At 30.2% G+C, this 19,664-nt stretch overlaps 1 protein-coding gene across 1 annotated transcript; it reads right to left on the bottom strand.

Annotated features, from left to right (window-relative positions):
• Window positions 1-1,318: 1,318 nt before the first annotated feature.
• LOC112521533 (AT-hook motif nuclear-localized protein 1-like) lies at window positions 1,319-4,704 on the bottom strand. Its single transcript, XM_025130446.1, has 5 exons — window positions 3,843-4,704; window positions 2,654-2,721; window positions 2,419-2,550; window positions 2,030-2,191; window positions 1,319-1,948 (listed from the first exon to the last, which is right to left on the bottom strand). The coding sequence occupies exons 1-5, from the start codon at window positions 4,240-4,242 to the stop codon at window positions 1,667-1,669; spliced, it is 1,044 nt and encodes a 347-aa protein (XP_024986214.1). The 5' UTR covers window positions 4,243-4,704; the 3' UTR covers window positions 1,319-1,666.
• Between the last annotated feature and the right edge of the window lie 14,960 nt (window positions 4,705-19,664).

The following is a 19,664-nucleotide window of genomic DNA, read 5'->3' as shown; positions in this document are numbered from 1 at the left end:
ATTACAAAAAAAAAAAAACTGTTCAGTGATTTAATCATTTAAAATGAGAATGTTTAATGAATTTTTCATTCAAAATAATAGTTCATGGACTTATCATCCAAAATGAGAATGTTTAATTGTTTTTTATTAAAAAAAAATAGTCCATCGACTTAGGGGTCATCTACTAAATGCTTACCCGGCTAAGTACTTACCGGCAAAATCTAATATCATCACTTACTTACCAGGTAAGATTTTAGTCCATCAAAACAGTATCGTATGGAACAATTACCCGGTAATACCGTAATAGTTAACTATGTTAAAAGTCGTCGCCTTCACTTACCTGGAAAGACTCTTGGTCCTTGTTTTCGCTATTACCGGGTAAACTTCTTGGTTTTCGTCATATTCATCCAGTAAGTTAATGTGACTTGGTTAGCTTTTACGTGGGTAAACGACATCTTAATCATTGAAAATGACATAGTTTGTAAATTATTGATTATTTTCCAAAAATAAACTCGTTTATATTTATCAAACAATGTCTAATTATTTAAATATTTATTAAAGACACATGCAAAAGTGAATACGCTATTAAATACGGTATGCATACGAACTATTTGTTAATGCAATTACTGTTTATTTCATCATATTAAAAAAAACGTACAAAATATTAAAATCAATTCATTGTGGGATTTTACCAAACTCTCCTTTAATCTTTGGCTCACATGCTCTTCCTTCTTTATTACTACTTCATAAATTAATATTTTTTTTATAACAATTCCTTTTTCTTTTTAAATAATGTTAATTAATATTATTACATATTTTTAAATACATATTTAATCCCATTGATTGAGGCAAATAATGTTAATTAATATTATTAAAAGACATCTTAAATTATAATTAAAATACATATATATATATATATATATATTATTAACAAAACTTTATGGTTTTTTAATGGAGTGTTTTGAGACAAAATTATCATTTAAATACAACATTTTTCATCAAACTATATATAACTATTTAATAGTGACTCGATGATATAAAAAATAGCTTATCAAGCCAAGTTTTTTTTCTTTCCAAACATATTTTTTCCAATTAAAAATCATGTTTCTTCCGTCTATAAAAAAACTCTCCCAAATAAAAACATTTCAAATATATATACAAGTGGATTAACTCATAGTCTCATACAGACAATTTTATCCATACAGCTCTAATATTGAGGATCAACTTAACCAGCAAATAAAGGATATATACTCTCCAGTGGCACTCAGGGATTTTCCAGGTTGTTATTGAGAACCTATGAGATTAATCGAGATACACACAAGTTGGCCCGGATGTCATGTAAAAAAACCAAGATTTACGACAAGTTCATAATTTTGATGAAATAAGTCGGGATGAATTGGAAAATCCAAATCATCTACAGACAACACCTAACAATGATGACGATGACGATGAAGATGAAACATCTGCTCGAAAAACTAATCTAATCATCAAATCTAATATCGACCCCATCAAACTTAATTCAAACTAAAACAAACCCGAAAGAAATTAAGAGCTCGATCCAACATCACCATTCGTCGTGTTTTTACATACAAACAAACAAATCGAGAAAAGGTGAGATAAAGATCCGTCGTCTAATCGCCAATGCAGTCAGTTTACGTACCAAAGTTACGCGTGTGTCGTATTGTTACTACTGAAGACTCACATTGATGTCAGTTGCTTTACTCCTCGACTCAGGGGTATTAAAGGAAGACCAGTTATCTCCACGAAACGACGGATTTTGTTTTGCAGTGGTGGAATATGGCGGCTCGTTGGTGGCAGCTGGTGCCTGTACTGGTACTGGTACGGGTACCGCCACCGGAACTGCGGCGGTCGTAGGGACTGTGATCGTTATGTTTTCTGGTTTTTGTTTCTTGGTCTTCTGTTCGTGCTGCACCTGCTGCACACCCGTGAAGAAACTTCCTACAACAATCTGGTTTATAACCGGATACAAAAGGTCAAAAATGACGAAACATATTGGAACAAATGAAATCAATTCGAGATCGGGAAGTACCTGCACAGGACTGGCGGCCACCAGTAGACCCGCCACACTGCCACCAACTACCCGCCCATCTGGGCTTGACAAAGAAACACTCATCCCACCAGATCTGTTTCTTATGCCCCCGCTTTCAGATGGAATAAAAGATCCCGCCAACGAAAGGATCTCAAAACGCCCCTAAAGAAAGAAAGAAAAAGGTCTCAGATTTTCAAGAAAGTTTGACAATAGGCAAGACCAAACAACAGCAAGATCACATATCATTCGTCGTTCTCTATTTTACAGATCTTATTTTTTCTGATACCGCATAAATGGGACTCATACAGTGCAACACTATAAGCGATCAAAACCGATTGGATTTCTAAAAAATACGACTAATTAAGACAAGTTTAGCATAGATACAGCACCTCATAAGTCAATGTGCCACCAGAGGAGTCGGGCTGCCGAAGGGTAACACTTGAAATGACACCATTTGCCGATAAAATGCATATTGCACGGGGTCCTTGTTGGGAGAACGATATAACTTTCATCGTCACGTCCTAATGCAACCCAAAATCAAATTTGTGAACGCAAAATAAACGAAAATAAAGAAAATTTCTGCTGTTCTACACTTATAATGCTTGTTGAAATGACAAAATTTACCTCTCCGGTGTTTACGTTGATGATATGAGGCATAAAGTTGGCGCCAACTGAGCATGAAACCCAATCACCTGAGAGAAAAACAATGAACAATTAACTAGAATTCCTAAAGAATGTAATGTTCTCACAATCATTGGCATATTATTAACTAAAACCAAAGAACCCAAGATACAAAGTTTTGCAAATAACCAAACAAAAGATCAACAAATGCACCTACAGAAAGAACAAGTAGCTTTGTATAATCAAACCAAAAAAACCCAGTCTATCCCACCTAGAGGCAGGGTCCCATATGATGTACACAGACCAGACCTCTACCCCAAAGAGTAAAATAAAGCAGATATTTCCTTGAAAACATAATAGATTGATTTGGTTAATGCAACATGACTATATCAACAGGAACTGCAACTGGAAAACAATACAAATGAAAGACCGATGTTCTTAACCCTAAATACGAATTCAAGTATTTATACACTCCAATACAGATGTAATCCTACAAGACTCTTAACTCAAACAGATAAAATCCAATTATGAACATATTTATGGAGTGTGCTTCAAATATCATGAAATAGAACTCGCGCCTTCAACATCAAACAATCGTGGAAGACAAAACAGGCGCAAACCCGAGTCCAGAAAGACATAAAATGTGGAAGAAAACCCCACTGTTGAACAGAACAGATAAGCACTTTGAGCCAACAACCAAACCCCACACCATAATAAAAGCAAAGTCTTGATCTTTACAAGTGTAGCTAAATATAGAGAGAGTGACACTACAATACAAGTCATTTAGTTCTTGAAACCTTAGTCAATCCAAACCTAGGTTTTTAGGAAAAAGATTCATTAAAACCTCAGCTTTATCTTCTTCTCTGTTCATTCTTGTCATTTGTATGTATCTATGTATGTATATATATCCCAAAAGGTAAGCAACAAAATTAGAATCGTCTGTTTCAAGATTCTCCTAATTCACTCACCAACTTCCACACATAAAAAGCAGAGCGCTTCTAGAACTATATACTAACATCAAGATCTATGTTGGAAGGGTTCTATTCAATTAGGTCCCACTTCAATCAAAGCCCTTAAAAATCTTGAAATCATTCCGTCAGATCAAATAATACCCAGTTCTCATTAACATAAAAGACTCAAATTTTAGCAACATAAAGAAGATCTTTATTGAGAAGGAGATTGTTGTTGCTACCTAAAGCTTCCGTCTCTTTGGGTGGTTGCCGTTGGAGTTTTCCGGCGGAGGTAGGCCTGATTTTGCCTCTTTTTCCGGTGGAGAAGTCGATCACTGGCGGTGCAGCAGATGAGATGGGTTTTGGAGATAAAGCCTTTCTAACGGACCCATCTGGAGCATACTTTCTGGGTCTGCCTCTTTTCTTCTTTTCTGTCAAGGGTGTTACACCTGCCGGTGGTGGAGCCGCCGGGTACGTCGGAGAAGAGGCAGCCATTTGGCTTGTGATAGATTGAGGTGCTGATCCGGTGGTGGCGAGCTTACTAGGGGCTTCAGTTCTCGGAGCAATATGGTAATCCGAGGGTGCATCTGATCCAACCACTGTAACCCCACTACTATTCATCCCTTCCCTTCCCTCAATCATCAAAAATAACAAGAAACTAAAAATCAATAAACAAGACCCTTCAACAAGAACACATTGATTTTTTATAATCTTCAAAGAAAAAAAAACCCAAAATATCAAATGATATTTTACAGTTTTTTTTTTTTTTTTTTTTTTTTTAAACTTAAAACCCAAAACCCAGAAATTTTAAAACAGAAAAGACTAAAAATTTGAAAAATCTTTTTAGAAGAAACAAAAATCTGGGAAAGCTTTAGATCAAAGAAGAAGAAACATATGAAAATATGCAGATGAAACGGTGGTCTGCATGAGGAAGATGATCAATAATATATATTTTTTTTCCTAAAAAAAAGAAATAAAAGTTTGGAATTTAGAAGAATAATGAGGGTAGAGTATGAGAAGATAAAGATTGAATTTGTTTTGTGAGATGTATGGAAAATTGTGGGTGTTTTAGATGTTAAAGCTATTTTGGGTTGCTTAGTTTCCTCAAGATTGTCTGAATAATAAAATAAAAATAAAAAAATATATTAAAAGAGGAAAAAAGAAATAATTTAATGTTGGGCTTTAATTATCAACTATTAAAGTGGGAAAATTTATGTATTTTGGTTAATAAATGGTTGAAGTCCGGTGAAAAGAAAAGTGAAATTAGGTTGCCAAGGCATGAAGACAACCATACCTCTTTTTAAAAAAACAAATAATATAATTCTCTTTTTTTATATTTAGTTTTAAAATTCAAATACAAACAAAGAAAGGTGTATGAAAACAATTGAAATGTTAGAAAATAGAATATTATTTAGTATTTAATGATTAAGATAATAATTTATATAAAATACCCCATCTTGGTTTCTACCCCAAAACAATGAATCTCAAATTATCAATTTTTTTTAAATTGCTATTTTTTTTAAATTAATAACTAGACCTTTTTTTTTAATATCAGCTAATTATAGCCATACAAATTTTGTATCTAATAATTGTAAATAGTAAAAATAAAATTTGTTAATGTTGACGAGCGTCTTTGTCGATTTGTATCACCTTGACTAATCTTGAAAACTTTAAAGAACAATCAGAAAAAATTCAACAGATTTGCAGCCCCGATAATCCAAGATTTGTATGTATATATAGAAGCACTCTTACAAAAAAAAAAAATAGACAATATAAGCAGAAGTGTAATTAAAGTTTATGTTTTTTTATACTGTCGTATTATACCTTAATATAAGTTCATGAAAATGAAATTTATATTTTTTTTGGGTAAATGAATATTTAAATTTTTATTGATTATTGACCGAATACTGTATCTGGACAATTATCGTATTTTAATAATAAAATTTTACTTTTTTATACATGATTATTTAATATTTAATTAATAATTTTAATGTAATTGTTAGTGAAATTTGAGTCTCTATGCTCAAGAAAGCACATATATCAAAAATATGCTTTTTTAACAAAAATACCTCCCAATACTCAAAAATTGGAAAAGTAACTTCTTTTTCTCTCCCTCTCTTAATCTTTCCATCTCTGTTTTCTTGGTTTTTACATTTTATTGATTTTGTATTTTTGTGGCATATGTTTTGGGTTTTGTGATATCTATTATGTTTAATAAGAGCACGATATATGTTGTAAACTTATGGGCCGTTTACCAAACGTTTACTCGGGTAAGCGCTTATCAAGTAACATTGCTTCATCGGATGAATATAATAAGGACCAATATTCTTATCCGGTAAGAGCGAGACAAGGACCAAGAGTCTTACCCGGTAAGTGAGGGCGACGACTCTTACCACGGTAAGCGCTTACCGTGTGAATTGTTGCATACGATGTCGTTTTTGTGGACTAAATCTTATCTGATAATTAAATAATAGTGTTAAATTTTACAGGTAAGCACTTACCGGATAAGTGTTTGGTAAACGGCCCCTTAGGTTGAAGATGATGTTCGATGGTGATTAATTGAAAATTGTATAAATTAATCACGAAACTTTGAAGGCTCATATCTTTTGGACCTTCGATCAAGATGTTTCTTTAAGTTGCATACTTTTGTAAGACACTACTTCAAGTTTAAAAAAATTGAAGGAGCAGTTTTATAGAAAAATTATGATTTGTCACAGTTATTAGGAAGTCAAAATTGATATTAAGAAAACGAAACAAAAACTAAAGGTGGAGACGGTTTTTTATTATATAGAAGGTTTAAAAAATACACAATTTTAAATAAAAAAACACATCGATAATTGATATTTCAAAATTCCGTGATTAACTACACTTTTTCTAAATATTTGCAGACTTGTAACTTACGGAACTTTCCTTTAATGCCATCAAGCACCATTAAGCATCTATAAGGTACCATCGAGCATTGTTTTCAACCAAAGTCCACTACATATATTGAGCTTTTATCGAGCATGTCGTTGAGCATCTGTTTAGTTAACTATCAAGCAAATCATTAAGTTTAAATCGAGTTGTTATCGTGCAACCATCATGAGGTCGTATCATTCCACTGATAACTTGAATTGAGATGATTTTTAGTAAGTTACTTATATTTTTAGGTATGCGTGTTAATAGAAGTTGTGAGATTCATCAAGTATATTCATGAATATTGTTGGTCCCTAGTGGATGGCAGACATACAAGAGTTTTTGTAAAATGGGGAATTGAATATAAATTTACGAGTTTTTCAAATTTTAATTCCCATTGATATAAATCAAAGAATCACATACTGTTTCGGAAATATTAACCTAACCTAAACAATCTATTTGAACTGATAAAAATTGTTTTACATCGATCTCTCAAGAACATGAAGTTTTCTTCTTGGAATTCCTGCTCGTAGAAAATATGTAAGCTCCTGTACCGGGCATGGGAAGAGCATCATGCCTCTTGCAGTAACTCAAGCATTAAATGTGACGCTCTATAGCCTAAAGGAACATACTACTCAATAACCTACAAATCAACTTTAAAACCATGATGGAAGTTAGTGGTACCTCGTAGTTATGAAATTATAATGATCCCTTAAATCTACTTTTCTATCCATGTGGGATAGGGTCTTACAGACTCCCTCACTTAAATTTGTGACGTATTTTTCATGTCCTCCCAGCATCTTTCATGTTCATTTGTGATATGGGATCCTCTTAAAATGTTACATACACCCCTTAGGGACTCATTATGCTTGTTGATATTTACCTTAACAACATTGATGATACAAGGAATAACCCTAATAGCATTCGTAACAACCCAATTTTTCCACATATATAAATAACATCCCATGATCAACTTGAAAATAATGCACCGAAACATAAACTATAGCCAAAACAGCAAACTGACCCAATAATATCTAATGCAACTTTAAAGCCACGAGGTGAATTATTGATATCCCATCATTTGAACGTATAAGGAGACCATAAATATACTATTATATCCACGGGGGATGAGTTGTTGCATAATAGTAGCCATTAGTCAACATTTGGTACATTTGTCATCCACAAACAAGTTTGTCATAGTTGACCTACTCACCTAGCTTTGGACCTTTTTGGAGCATAGATTGATGTGATAACACATTCTCTAGTTGTCATTTGAGCATGGTGTGAATAGCAAAAGTGGACAAGAACAAATATACCTTTACTAACGCTTTTAGAGAATGTCCACATCAAAGGACATGTGTTGTTGAAAGGTTGGTGAGTAAAAACTTGATCGATAAGCCTCCAAATCGGCTTCAACTTGAGATTCACTTGATGGCTTTTAATTGGATAGATGCCTTGTGGAGCCATTTCGACATCCGTCTATCTTCATTTGGTCTTGTTTTTATTCACCAAAGGTTTGAGGTTTGTATCGGTGTGAATCTAAAAATTAAGATCAAGATAAATCATTTGGTTGATCTTCTTACGTAAAAAGACACCACACGCCGACTTAAATCCAATTTGATGAGCACAAACGTTCAGTATCTTATAAAGAGAAAAAAAAAAGAACTATTCTACTAATTGTTCGGATCAGATAGAAGTCGTTGGATCAGTGTCGTCATAACATCAATAGCAAGACCATGAGATATGTTGAAGATCAAGTAAAGAAAACAAGGAGATGTGGACAAGTATTTACTTGAAGTGTGTTGTATCTTCTCTATAAATATTGATTGTTACTTCTTGGTTGAATGTTCATCCGAGTTTTTGAGTCTATGATTTTCTTTGTGTCAAAAAAGATAAAAGAGATGGAAAGAGAAAGAGAGAGAGAGAGAGAGATGGACATGGAAAGACTAAAGTTGAGCATATAGCGAAAACAAGGAGGTACTTTGAGAATAAAATAATATTGGAGCATAGTTTTGTAATAATCAATTGTTATATATATATATATATATTTGAGCATATAGCGAAAACAAGGAGGTACTTTGAGAATAAAATAATATTGGAGCATAGTTTTGTAATAATCAATTGTTATATATATATATATATATATAGAGAGAGAGAGAGAGAGAGAGTCTTGGGATCATGTGAGATCAAGGGTTTTTTGTGAGACTCATAAGACCAATTCTCAACTCTTGGATTAGATATACAATCTGAACATTCATAATAAAAAAATTGTCACGAGATTTTTCAATAATCACAAAATTGTCACCGTACAACTTTAGACCATTAGATCATTAGCTTTATAAAATTGATCAATGAACATAAATTGGTCTTACGGGTCTCACAAAAAATCATTGATCTCACGTGAACCCAATCATTCATATATATATATATATGACCATGGTGATTGGATGATTAATACATTCATTTAGAAGTTCTTATTTTTTGTGTCATAATTTCATGTATAAAAAATAATCATAACAATATTTACCTTTTCCTAAATACGAGTTTAATTTTTCTACATTTTAAATATACAAAAATAATAATATAGTTTTATTACTTGGTTTATAGATAAATCTATCTTTATTTCATGTAAAAAAGCCAAAGATGGAGTTTTTAAAACATGAAAGGTATACAAATTTAACTATTATTATTATTATAAAGTTAGGAAATCTTTATAATTTCTATACAAAAATTCGATTAACAGTAATACATCAAAATATGTATTAAGACATGTATTTTTAGCGATTCATACAATTAATACATATGTTCTATGATATAATTTTTATACTTCTAACAAAATTTTGTGTATTTTCCCTTTATTATTGCTATAATAAAAATTATTATTATTATTATTATAGTCAACCTTTTGCAAAAGGAATCTGTACAAACAATAATAGAAAACAACTCTAATTGGTGTGTGTTATAAGATTCCTTTTTAATCAATTTCTAAAATAAAAATTACCCCTTTCGTTAAATATTAATAAAATTGTTAAATAACCCAATTTTGTAATTCATTTTTTAGGCTAAAATTCTTAGTCTTTGGTGTTCCAAACTTATGGAAAACGCAAATAGATGGTTACACAAAATAAGACAATTATTATACATACGATATTTAATAAAATTAATATTATTTAAAAAAGAGGTTTCTATTAATTATTTTGTACGTGGATTGATTCGTTTAATAGTCTTTGTGTTCTTTTTTTTTTTTCATTATAGTTGATGATGCTAAAATATTTATCTGAATTAACTTGAAACATGCACGTTTTTCTTTGAATACATTTGAAATAATATTTCTATAAGTACATCTTTGTATATGACACTTGTTTTTATAAGACATTTTTCAAAGAAATTTATCATATAAAAATAATAATAGGATGTTTTATTTTAAAAGTGTTTTAAAGAACTTGTTAAGGCGTCTAAAGTGTGCTGTTAATTTGTTACAACACATTTAAATATGACGTAAATTAGTTTGATCATATAAACTTAAGGAGTTTGATAGGACATTTAAATATATTTAACAAGTGTGTTAAGTTTTCTTCAATGCAAGATTTTAAATATAGATCATTTTGACAATTCTTGGATTTCTTATCGGCTTGCCCTAATAAGCTAGGGTTACTTTAGGAAATCATATATCACTTTCATGTCCTCTGTTTTTCTCAACAGTTATAAAATTTTAATTTTAATTTTTTTTGTGCATTATACAACATGAAAAGATGAATATGTAATTAATTTCCCGTTTATATAATGTTAGTATAATTTAAAATAAATCTCATTAAATGAGAAAATAAAAAGTAAAGATAGTTAAAATACACTCGGAATTGATCAAAAAAATTTAGAGGTATCATGAGTGTCCGATTCAGCTTATCACACTTGTACTGATCTCATGGGTCTCAGGAAAATAGTCAAGAAAATCGTCAATATCCTTGTAAGAACTCAAACTAGTGACCCATGTCGAGAGAAATTCCAAAGGCTCAAGCATGTTTCCCAGTTAAGTTGACCCTCAAAGTTTTAAATGACTAAAACTTATAATTATTTTAAACTTGATTTTAACTTTAAAAACCACTATAAATACAAAAAAAAAATGATATTGTTTTATTTTATGTTATGTTATTGAATGTAATAAGTCGGCTACTGATAATCCTCAATTGACCCGTCTCCATGATACTAATGTGAGGGAACAACTTTTGGTTCACTCTACGGCTGAGGCTAGCAGCGTGTCCGAGATCGAACCAGATACTTGTTTTGTATTTAGACAAAGTCGTAATCGCTCTTTTTTTAATCAAAAGCTTATCTTGTTGAATATTTCTTTCTCAATTTCTACAACTAAAACGTTTTCTGAAACTAAATAGAAATATGAAAACTCTAATTATTCAAATACTGATGTAGAAATACGGCAACGATCAATCATATTTTCTTATTTTGTATAAAGGTTTTAAATGCCAACTCTTAGTTTTTTCTCTCTTCCTTATTATTTTTTCTTTATCATTTTGTTTTTCTTTTTCCTTGTTTTTTCTTTTGTTGGTTTCAAGTTATTGGAATTTTGTGTATTTTTATAATATTATTTTTCTCATTATTGTTGTATTACCTGTATTTGACATTGTATATTTAGTTTTTCATTTAATTAAAGGAACTTTTGTTCATAGTATAATATTAATAATATTTAAATAAAAAACCATTAAACTTTTATTTTCAAAAGTTAAATTATTAAACTATTTTTTAAATAAAAAAATCATTAAACTTTTTTATTTTGAATGATTAATCCTTAAACTATTTTTTTTAATAAAAAACTGATAAAAGTTCTTGAACCTTTTTTAATAAATAAATCATTGCACTTTTAAAATTTGGTTACATACATCATTTTAATCTATAAAAAGTTGCATTTTTTTTTTGAAAGGCAAAAAGGAAGGGCAAGGAAGAGAGCTTCGGCAAGGCCATCACCCTCAACCAAGCCAACCACTAATATTAAACAAAAACATAAGCGAATCCAGCAAGAAGCTATAAAAAGTTGCATTAACCGACTAGTAAAAGTTCGATGATTTATATGCTTTAAAAAAAATACAAGGTCTTAATCATTCAAAATGTTAAAGTTTAATGATTATTTTATTAAAAAAAATAGTTTAAAAACTGAACCATTCAAAATGAGAAAGTTTGTTAGGTTTTTTGGACTTTTTTCTTGATAAAAATGTTAGTTTTTTTCGTCTTCTATTCTATAAATGCAGTTAAATTATGTTTAATATTGTCGATGTATTTTTATAAATAAAATGTATAACAAAAGAAAATTAATTTTTTGTGATCTAGCAAATATGCACCGTGTTTTATTGGAAATTGTTTTATGTAACACCCTTATTTTTAGGATGAATATATACATTGTATTTTAACCCGTCATTTTCGAAATCAGCATAAATGTTATCATTATATACAACGAAATATTTACAAAATACTAAGGCAACTCACATTGGAAGTGTTTACAACTGAAAACAAAACATTGAATTTTATATCATCTCTAGTCGCACCATATCGAGATTGACGTAAACATAACTAAAAATCAACTAAGATGCCGTTTACCAAACGCTTACCCGGGTAAGCGCGTACCAAGTCACTTTACTTTACCGAATGAATATGACAAGAACTAAAAATCTTACCTAGTAAAAGCGAAGACAAGAATCGAGAGTCTTACCCGGTAAGTGAGGATGAGGACTCTTACCATGGTTAGCGCTTACCGGGATAAATTGTTGCATACGATGCGTTTTAGTGAATAAAATCTTATCCTATAAGTAAGCTATAGTGTTAAATTTTACCGTAAGTGCTTATCGGGTAAATGTTTAGGTAAATGGCCCCTAAGTTTATGATACACACACGCATACACACATAAGAGCCTAATCAAATGAGAACTCGGTAGCTTGTGATAACCATAGGATTCAATATAAACCAATCAGTTTATTATATTAATTTTGTTTATTTAATTAATAGGTAAGGGTGTATTAGTAATTTGATTAATTATAATTTTAGATATTAATTATTTTGAAAGTTATCAATCAAAGATTCGTTTCGTTATTTTTCTCAACAATTTTGATTCTCATTGATCATGGCTTATGCTTGCCGGAAAGTTTAAAAGATTCATATTTTGAGTGGATTCACTGGCCAAATTCTTCAATTCGACGACATCTTCTCTATATGCACAATCCCTTCTAAATTCATGTCGTCTTCACCAAACTTCCAGTCGTCGGCAAACCTCGACCACCATCACTACACTGCCTAACCATGACCACCATCGCTACCCATGTTTGAGGCTGCTGTTTTTTTCTTTCTTTTATCCAAATCTTGATGTGGGTATCATAGTGGGTATGCTAGTGGTTATATGTGGTCTAAAACCCATATTAGATGTGGTCTCAACCCATATTCAGAACCATATCACAATGGGTATGTGTCTTATTGTTTAGAAGTTCTTGAGTATCACAATGGTGTACACTGGAAATAAGTTTGACCGGAGTAAAATTGGAGGGAAGAGATAGAAGAAAGAAGAGAGGAGAGAGAGTTTTATAAAAAGATTAATTTACCTCTAAATATTATCCATAATTTTTTTTTGAAAATTAATGAATAATTACAAAAATTAATATTTTTTTAATAATAGTCGTTGATTATTTATAATGGGTGATTGAGATTGAATCTCAGGTCTATCACAAACCCATATATATATATATATATATATGTGTGTGTGTGTGTGTGTGTGTGTGATGTGTTCCAATGAGAATGTGAGAAGTACAAGAAGAGATCTCCATCCTTGGATGCACCTTAGGATGAGATGCACCATATCAATCTCCGAATCAAGTGTCATACATGGGTGGTTTTGTGATTAAAGGTGATCAAGAGTCCAGATCTCTTCTTTTTTTTGATCTTAAACTCACCCATGCATCTCATACTAATAAACATTCAAAGATGGAGATCTCTTCTTACGCTTCCCATATTAACTCTCCTTCTAACCGAAACTCAACCGTATATATATTCCCCTTGCTTTAATCTACCATAGAGGTTCTTGCTTCAAAGATTTATGCAACTAGTTAACCTAAAAACTTCGTGATTTCATGCAACAAACATGTATTGAAACTTTAAACGTTGTTATATAGAGGTATAATTTAGAAAGAAAAAAAAAGTTTGGGGCAGATACCTACGATAATTAACATAATATAAAATAAAAACTAGTTATAGAAACTATGGTTTGATTAAAAAAACGATATATAAGTGGTTTTTCCTATTGTTGTTTACCAAAAAAAAAACAATAACAAAAAGCCAAACAAATTTCGAACTTGCAATTTGTAATACAGTAATACTAGGTGCAATAGGATTATCACTTTTTTTTTTAACTTCGTGTAGCACACAAAAAATTAAAGTGCTTGCATTTTAAAGACCCTTAAAAAAAATTCCATTACATCGGGATGAGAGAATAAGGGCACAGTCACGACTTAGGTTATTATTGAATCCACCCCTGTTATTATCCATATAATGTCATGGAAACATTCTTACAATTAGCAGTAGCAATAATGATAGTAAAAGGCTTCTTTTTCAATTGAGATCTCACTTATGCAAGCATAACACAGGTCAGGAAGCTCCTTGTACTGTGGCTTAGATGGGCTTGCCCAACTTCGGTCACTTTGACCTTCTCTCCTTCTTATATGATTGGCGTCCCTATACATCTATTAAACAATCTCAGGATCTTACATTCGTTTAGACTCGATACCAGTTACTTCTATAACGTTATATGTTATTAACACAACATCAAAAAAAATGTTTAACATTAAACATACATTCAATTGATGATTCCCCACCCCCCCTCCCCCCCTCCAAAAAAAAACTACCATTTTCTTTATTGATCTTGTTAGATTTGCTTCTAGAGTTTAACTAGAGAGAACAATGAAAGAGATTTGTGTCAAATGTGTTTACTTCCTCCTGTCTTTGAGCCCACAACTTTCACTTAATGGCTAAGTAGCCCTTGGCCTTGCATCTTTCATTCAATAACACTTTAGCCCCCCCCCCCCCCCTCCCCTTCTTGGATTAGTTTTTTTTTATTAACCTAGATATCCAACCTGCTAAGCGAGCCGACTAATCTAATGGCGACTACCTGCTTTGCAGATAGCCCGGAGTCACCGCATTTGAACCTGAGACCTCCTGGTACTTTTGATCTTTGGAGCCAAGCTCAAACTAATCAGGCACCACCATTATGGTTCTCTTAGATTAGTCTTTACATATAGGACTAGAAATCGGGTGTTAGATTTTAGAAAGAAAAAAAAAAAGATACATTTGATCTTTCCATTTGTAGTAAGATTAAAATATAAGTATTGTTCGTTAGTTTTTATTACAAACTACAATCATGTTGATTTTTAATTATAAATAAAATGACAACTTTTTTATAAATGTTACTTTTTTATCGCGAGGCATACCCCATTCTATCTGAAATTGGGTGTAATTTGAAATATGAGAGTTGTTGAAGTTTTATTAGTGTATATAACAGTGGAGTAACATATGAAATTGATAATTAAAATTAAAAAGATCAAATATCAACTTAAAAACAAATTTTAGGATATAAACCATAATATGATGTTACAAATTTCTAAATGTTTTAATAGACCGTTTTATAAGACGTACTTAATATATATGACCAAAATATGAAACGTCTTATTTAAAGTCGTCGTAGTAAGTTTGTAGAATGTTTTTTAACATCATAACAAGTTTTTTATAACATTTTTATATAAAGATGTTGTATTAACTAGTTTATAGGACAATATATGAAGAAAAAAAAGTGTCTTATACAGACAAATATCCGATAAAAAAGATGGGGTTATAGGACAATTTCTAAGAAATATTCTACAAAAAGAATTTATGTGATACTTTGTATTAAAAGTGGTTCTAAAAAACTTATTAAGACATCCAAAACGTCCTATAAACATATTACAACGTCTTTAAATATGACGTTTTATTTTTTAATCCTATAAATTAAGTCTTATAAAACAGTCTATTAAGACGTTTAAAAATTGATGACATCCTATAAATAGTGAATTCTCCATAGCATTGATACGGTGTTCAATGAAATCTTAGGTATTAGATTTAATTCATGGTGGATTAAAATATAATGAAGCTTTGTCATATTTTTTGATTAAATATATGATATTTTTTCCATTTAATGTAATAGACGTTCAATTTTTTTCTAACGATTAGTGTTGTACTTGTCATACGTGAATATCAAGTTGTCTAAGTTATTTTTCAATTACTAATTACATGGAGTAATACCACATCAAAATCAATGGATACCACGTCGTTTAAAACTAATTTATCATATAAATTGTGTAAAATATAAAAATAAACGAATATTTAGTACACTAATAAACAAAAAAATTAGTGTTACATTTTATAAAATGAAGACAAACTTCAATATAATTTTGATGGATTTTGTCATTCTAGTTATGGTATGAATTGAGATCATACAAGTAAAGTGAAAGGTTTAAATTTATCGGGTTTACTTATAAATAAAGACCGATGCTTATCCCATGAATTAGTTAAAGCAAAACATTGGATGGCCTGCGACTTTCCCCAACCATAGTCTTCTCCAAATGGCCCAAATACTGGCAAGTCCGGCTCGCTAAATGGATTTTAACTAATCCATATAAATTATTAAGTTGAATGATCGTTTTTGAAACATAATGTCAAAATCACAAAGTAGTTTGTCCAAATAGGAAATTGTTAATTTTCACTATGGTTATAGAATTTGTATTAATTGGTATAAATGTATAGGTTCTTTTTAACTATTTACATATACTTGATAACGCTCTCTCTCTCTCTCTCTCTCTCTCTCTCTCTCTTTCATGCTTTTTTGGCTTCTGATTGTTTCCGCATTATGTATTGGCTATCTGTGTAAAACCAATTTGAGACGGTTTATGTCCGGTGAAGTGTATCACAAATTCACAATGTGTATTTTTTGAACTGTATTAGGTAGCGTTGCTTGACGAAGTATATCACAATATATATAGATATGCAAACAAATTAAATACAAACTCGATAAATCTTTTAATCTATAAAGATATTAACCACTAAACCAAGATTATATAATAATACAAAATATAGTGTTTTACATTAAGTATAATAATAAGGGTTTGATTTTGAATTACATGAGATGAGAGAGGAATTCATACGAGGGTTTATTTATCCCCTTTCTAATTTATGTTGTTCAAAATCAAAGTGATCCGTTATTAAAATTATACTTTACATATCCAATTATCGATTAATAACTTTTACTAAACTTTAAACTATATATCAAATTATGTGTCACGCTTCCTTAAAACCATATTATAATGTATTTATTTTTGTAAATTTTTCTACACCATTTATTTTATAGACACTAGTTATTAAATTTAGACAAAAAGTTGATTACCGACAATCTAACAGCTTCTATATGATAACAATACGAGATGCATTTTCTGACTCACTCAATGGTTGATGAGTCTAGTGAGGGTCCATGATCGAATCCAAAACCCGTCTTGTATTTTCTTTATATAGAAAAACATATACATGGATTTAATTTTGGATAAAAAGCAATTAATTAGACACTCGTCATTTATTTCTTCAAATAAAAAAAGGAATTTGATTTGGTGGCATAATTTTTAGAATTTTATAAAGATTTTGGAGGATTTTTTTAAATAAAAAAATGGTTTTTAAATAATTATGGTGTATGAGCTGTGTTTCGAACAAATCAAGAGTTATATAAATAAATAGCGACTTTGTGTATAAAGAATCTTAAGTTTTGTGATTTAATATTTACATCCATTGCCATTTTTCATTTTTCATTTTCATTTTTGTTAACTTTTAATTTTTTAATATTACAATGATTTATTTATAGATATTAGGGATATTAATGATGGTGTATGTTGTTATTTTTTTTTAATTAAATTTCACATAATCATGGTTATATATATAGTTATATATATATATATATAATTATATGAAGAAGAAAAAGAAAAAAGAATAAATTATTAGAAATTTTCTTTGGTGGTTGTTTATAGTTGAAGCATGCAAGTATTTTATTAGGTTTAAGAGTTAGGTGAGTTTAATTAAATCCAACTTAATTATATTTTCAAAATATTCCCATTGCAAGTGGAGATGAAATTTTGAAAGCAACTTTATAACTTTTTGTTTTTTCAAAGTTATATTTTTCTACAACATTTTTTTAATAAAAAAATATATCCCCCAATATTATTATATATAAAATAATATTATATATATATATATATATATATATAATTTTATATCTTTTTCAACCACCAGTTTGCATTTTGAAGCTTCCATTACCATGCTTAATTTCACACATCAATAGATTAAAATATTATTCATAAGTCTAAAATAATTATAATTAGGTAATATATTTAAGGTTAAAATAGTTATGTTTGAAAAAACATACAAAACTTATTTACCTCACTATTATTTTTTAAGTTGCAATAGTAATATAAGATAAGATAGGTTCAAGATAAATAATGGGTTGTTTACCAGACGCTTACTCTGATAAATAAACAATAAGTCATCTTACCTTACCAAATAAATATGATAAGGATCAAGAATCTTTCCCGGTAAGAACGAGACAATGATCAAAAGTCTTATTCAGTAAGTGGGGGGAGATGATTTTTATCACGGTAAACGGTTACCGGGTAAATTGTTGCATACAATACCGTTTTGATGGATTAAAATCTTATCCGATAAGTAAATAATAATGTTAAATTTTACCGGTCGGTAAGTGCTTAGTAAACGACCCTCAAGTGATTTATAATAGTTCGGTTCGGAGTAAAGAAAGGATAGGGAGAGACACATGACGGTGGAATGCATCATTATCCCTAATTTTGTAGTATCTTATACGTCTTATACTTTATATCTTTAATAATGTTTGTTATATTTATTAATATATTGTAATAAAAATAAAAATAAAAATTATTACACAACCTTTTGTTGCACAAAAGTTTTCAATGGAAGTTTACAAAAGTAATATTCTTTTTAATTTCAAGATTAAACAAGTTCAATCTTATTATGGTTTCTTGCACAACATTTATTATATTTATTAAACTGTAGAAAAAGATTAAAAACTAATCTCAGATAAATTTCAAATAGTTTTCTCTCAATACAGTTATAAGTTTGGCTTTAAGTCTCTAACTTTGATACACTTTAATGGTTTTTTATACCTATTTATCAATTACTACAGTTAACTTATAATCATAGAATGGATTCTGGTAAGACCAATCATTTATTATAAGATCCTTGTGCTATGTTTTTCACGTGAATATTCTGGTTTTTATACACATGTTTTGTTCCGTGAAAGTTGGATGTTTTAGACTCAACGAAATGAAAGAAACTCTTTTAATCACTTCCAAAACTAAATGGTTAAAGCCCAAATATAAATATGGGCATCATATGAAAATATATTCAAAATATGAATTGGGCCTTCAAAACAAATCCAAAGAATTATAGCTTCAAAATGCATGACTTTATGGTATTTGTTTAGATTGATTGTTAAAATTTAATGTTTCCAAATCCATATTCATCCACCCTCCAAAAAATTGTTGATTGATTAACAAAAAAATAAGACCCGATAGTCCAATCCGTTTTTCGCTAGGCTAAATGGTATTCCGGTTTTTCATTTTGCCCAAATCGGGCCCATATTGGTTCCGAACCGAGCATTTTAAGGTTCAGGTTTTGGTTTAAATGTTTTATTAGATTAACATTTGAAAGTTGGACCAAACAAATAAGTGATCATTGAAAGCCTGTACTTCGATTCGATTTTGGTTTCACTCTTCCGTTTTTTTGTGCAACTTGAGGTGAGCATAATAATTATCTAATTCTTGTCTTTTTTTTAATGGATTAGGCCCTGTTTGTTTTTACCTAAAAATCACTTAATACCTTCTTATGTCTAAATCGGTCAGACCTTAGGGTATTAAGTGTGTTTTTTTTTTCTTCAATTAAGAGCTTAAAAGCTCTGATTATGTCTGAATTTATTAGAGGTAACATTTTCACTTAAAACCTCTTAATTGCTTTTAGAGCTTCCAATGCTTGCAAAGAAAGCCTAGATTTCAATGATTCAGATTTCAGACGTAAAAACAAAC

The sequence above is a fragment of the Cynara cardunculus genome, assembly GCF_001531365.2.
Source record: "Cynara cardunculus var. scolymus isolate 2C chromosome LG 11, CcrdV1, whole genome shotgun sequence".
NCBI classification, from domain to species: domain Eukaryota; kingdom Viridiplantae; phylum Streptophyta; class Magnoliopsida; order Asterales; family Asteraceae; genus Cynara; species Cynara cardunculus.
This window is presented reverse-complemented; position numbering and strand designations above follow the sequence as displayed.

What these genes read in the sequence shown, in the direction of transcription:
- LOC112521533 (XM_025130446.1), bottom strand. Translation starts at nt 4,242, where the DNA reads ATGATTGAGGGAAGGGAAGGGATGAATAGTAGTGGGGTTACAGTGGTT. An exon ending in TCAACGTAAACACCGGAGAG is followed by an intron (nt 2,551 to 2,653) that starts GTAAATTTTGTC and finishes GGGTTGCATTAG; the next exon opens with GACGTGACGATGAAAGTTAT. An exon ending in GTGGCACATTGACTTATGAG is followed by an intron (nt 2,192 to 2,418) that starts GTGCTGTATCTA and finishes TTCTTTCTTTAG; the next exon opens with GGGCGTTTTGAGATCCTTTC.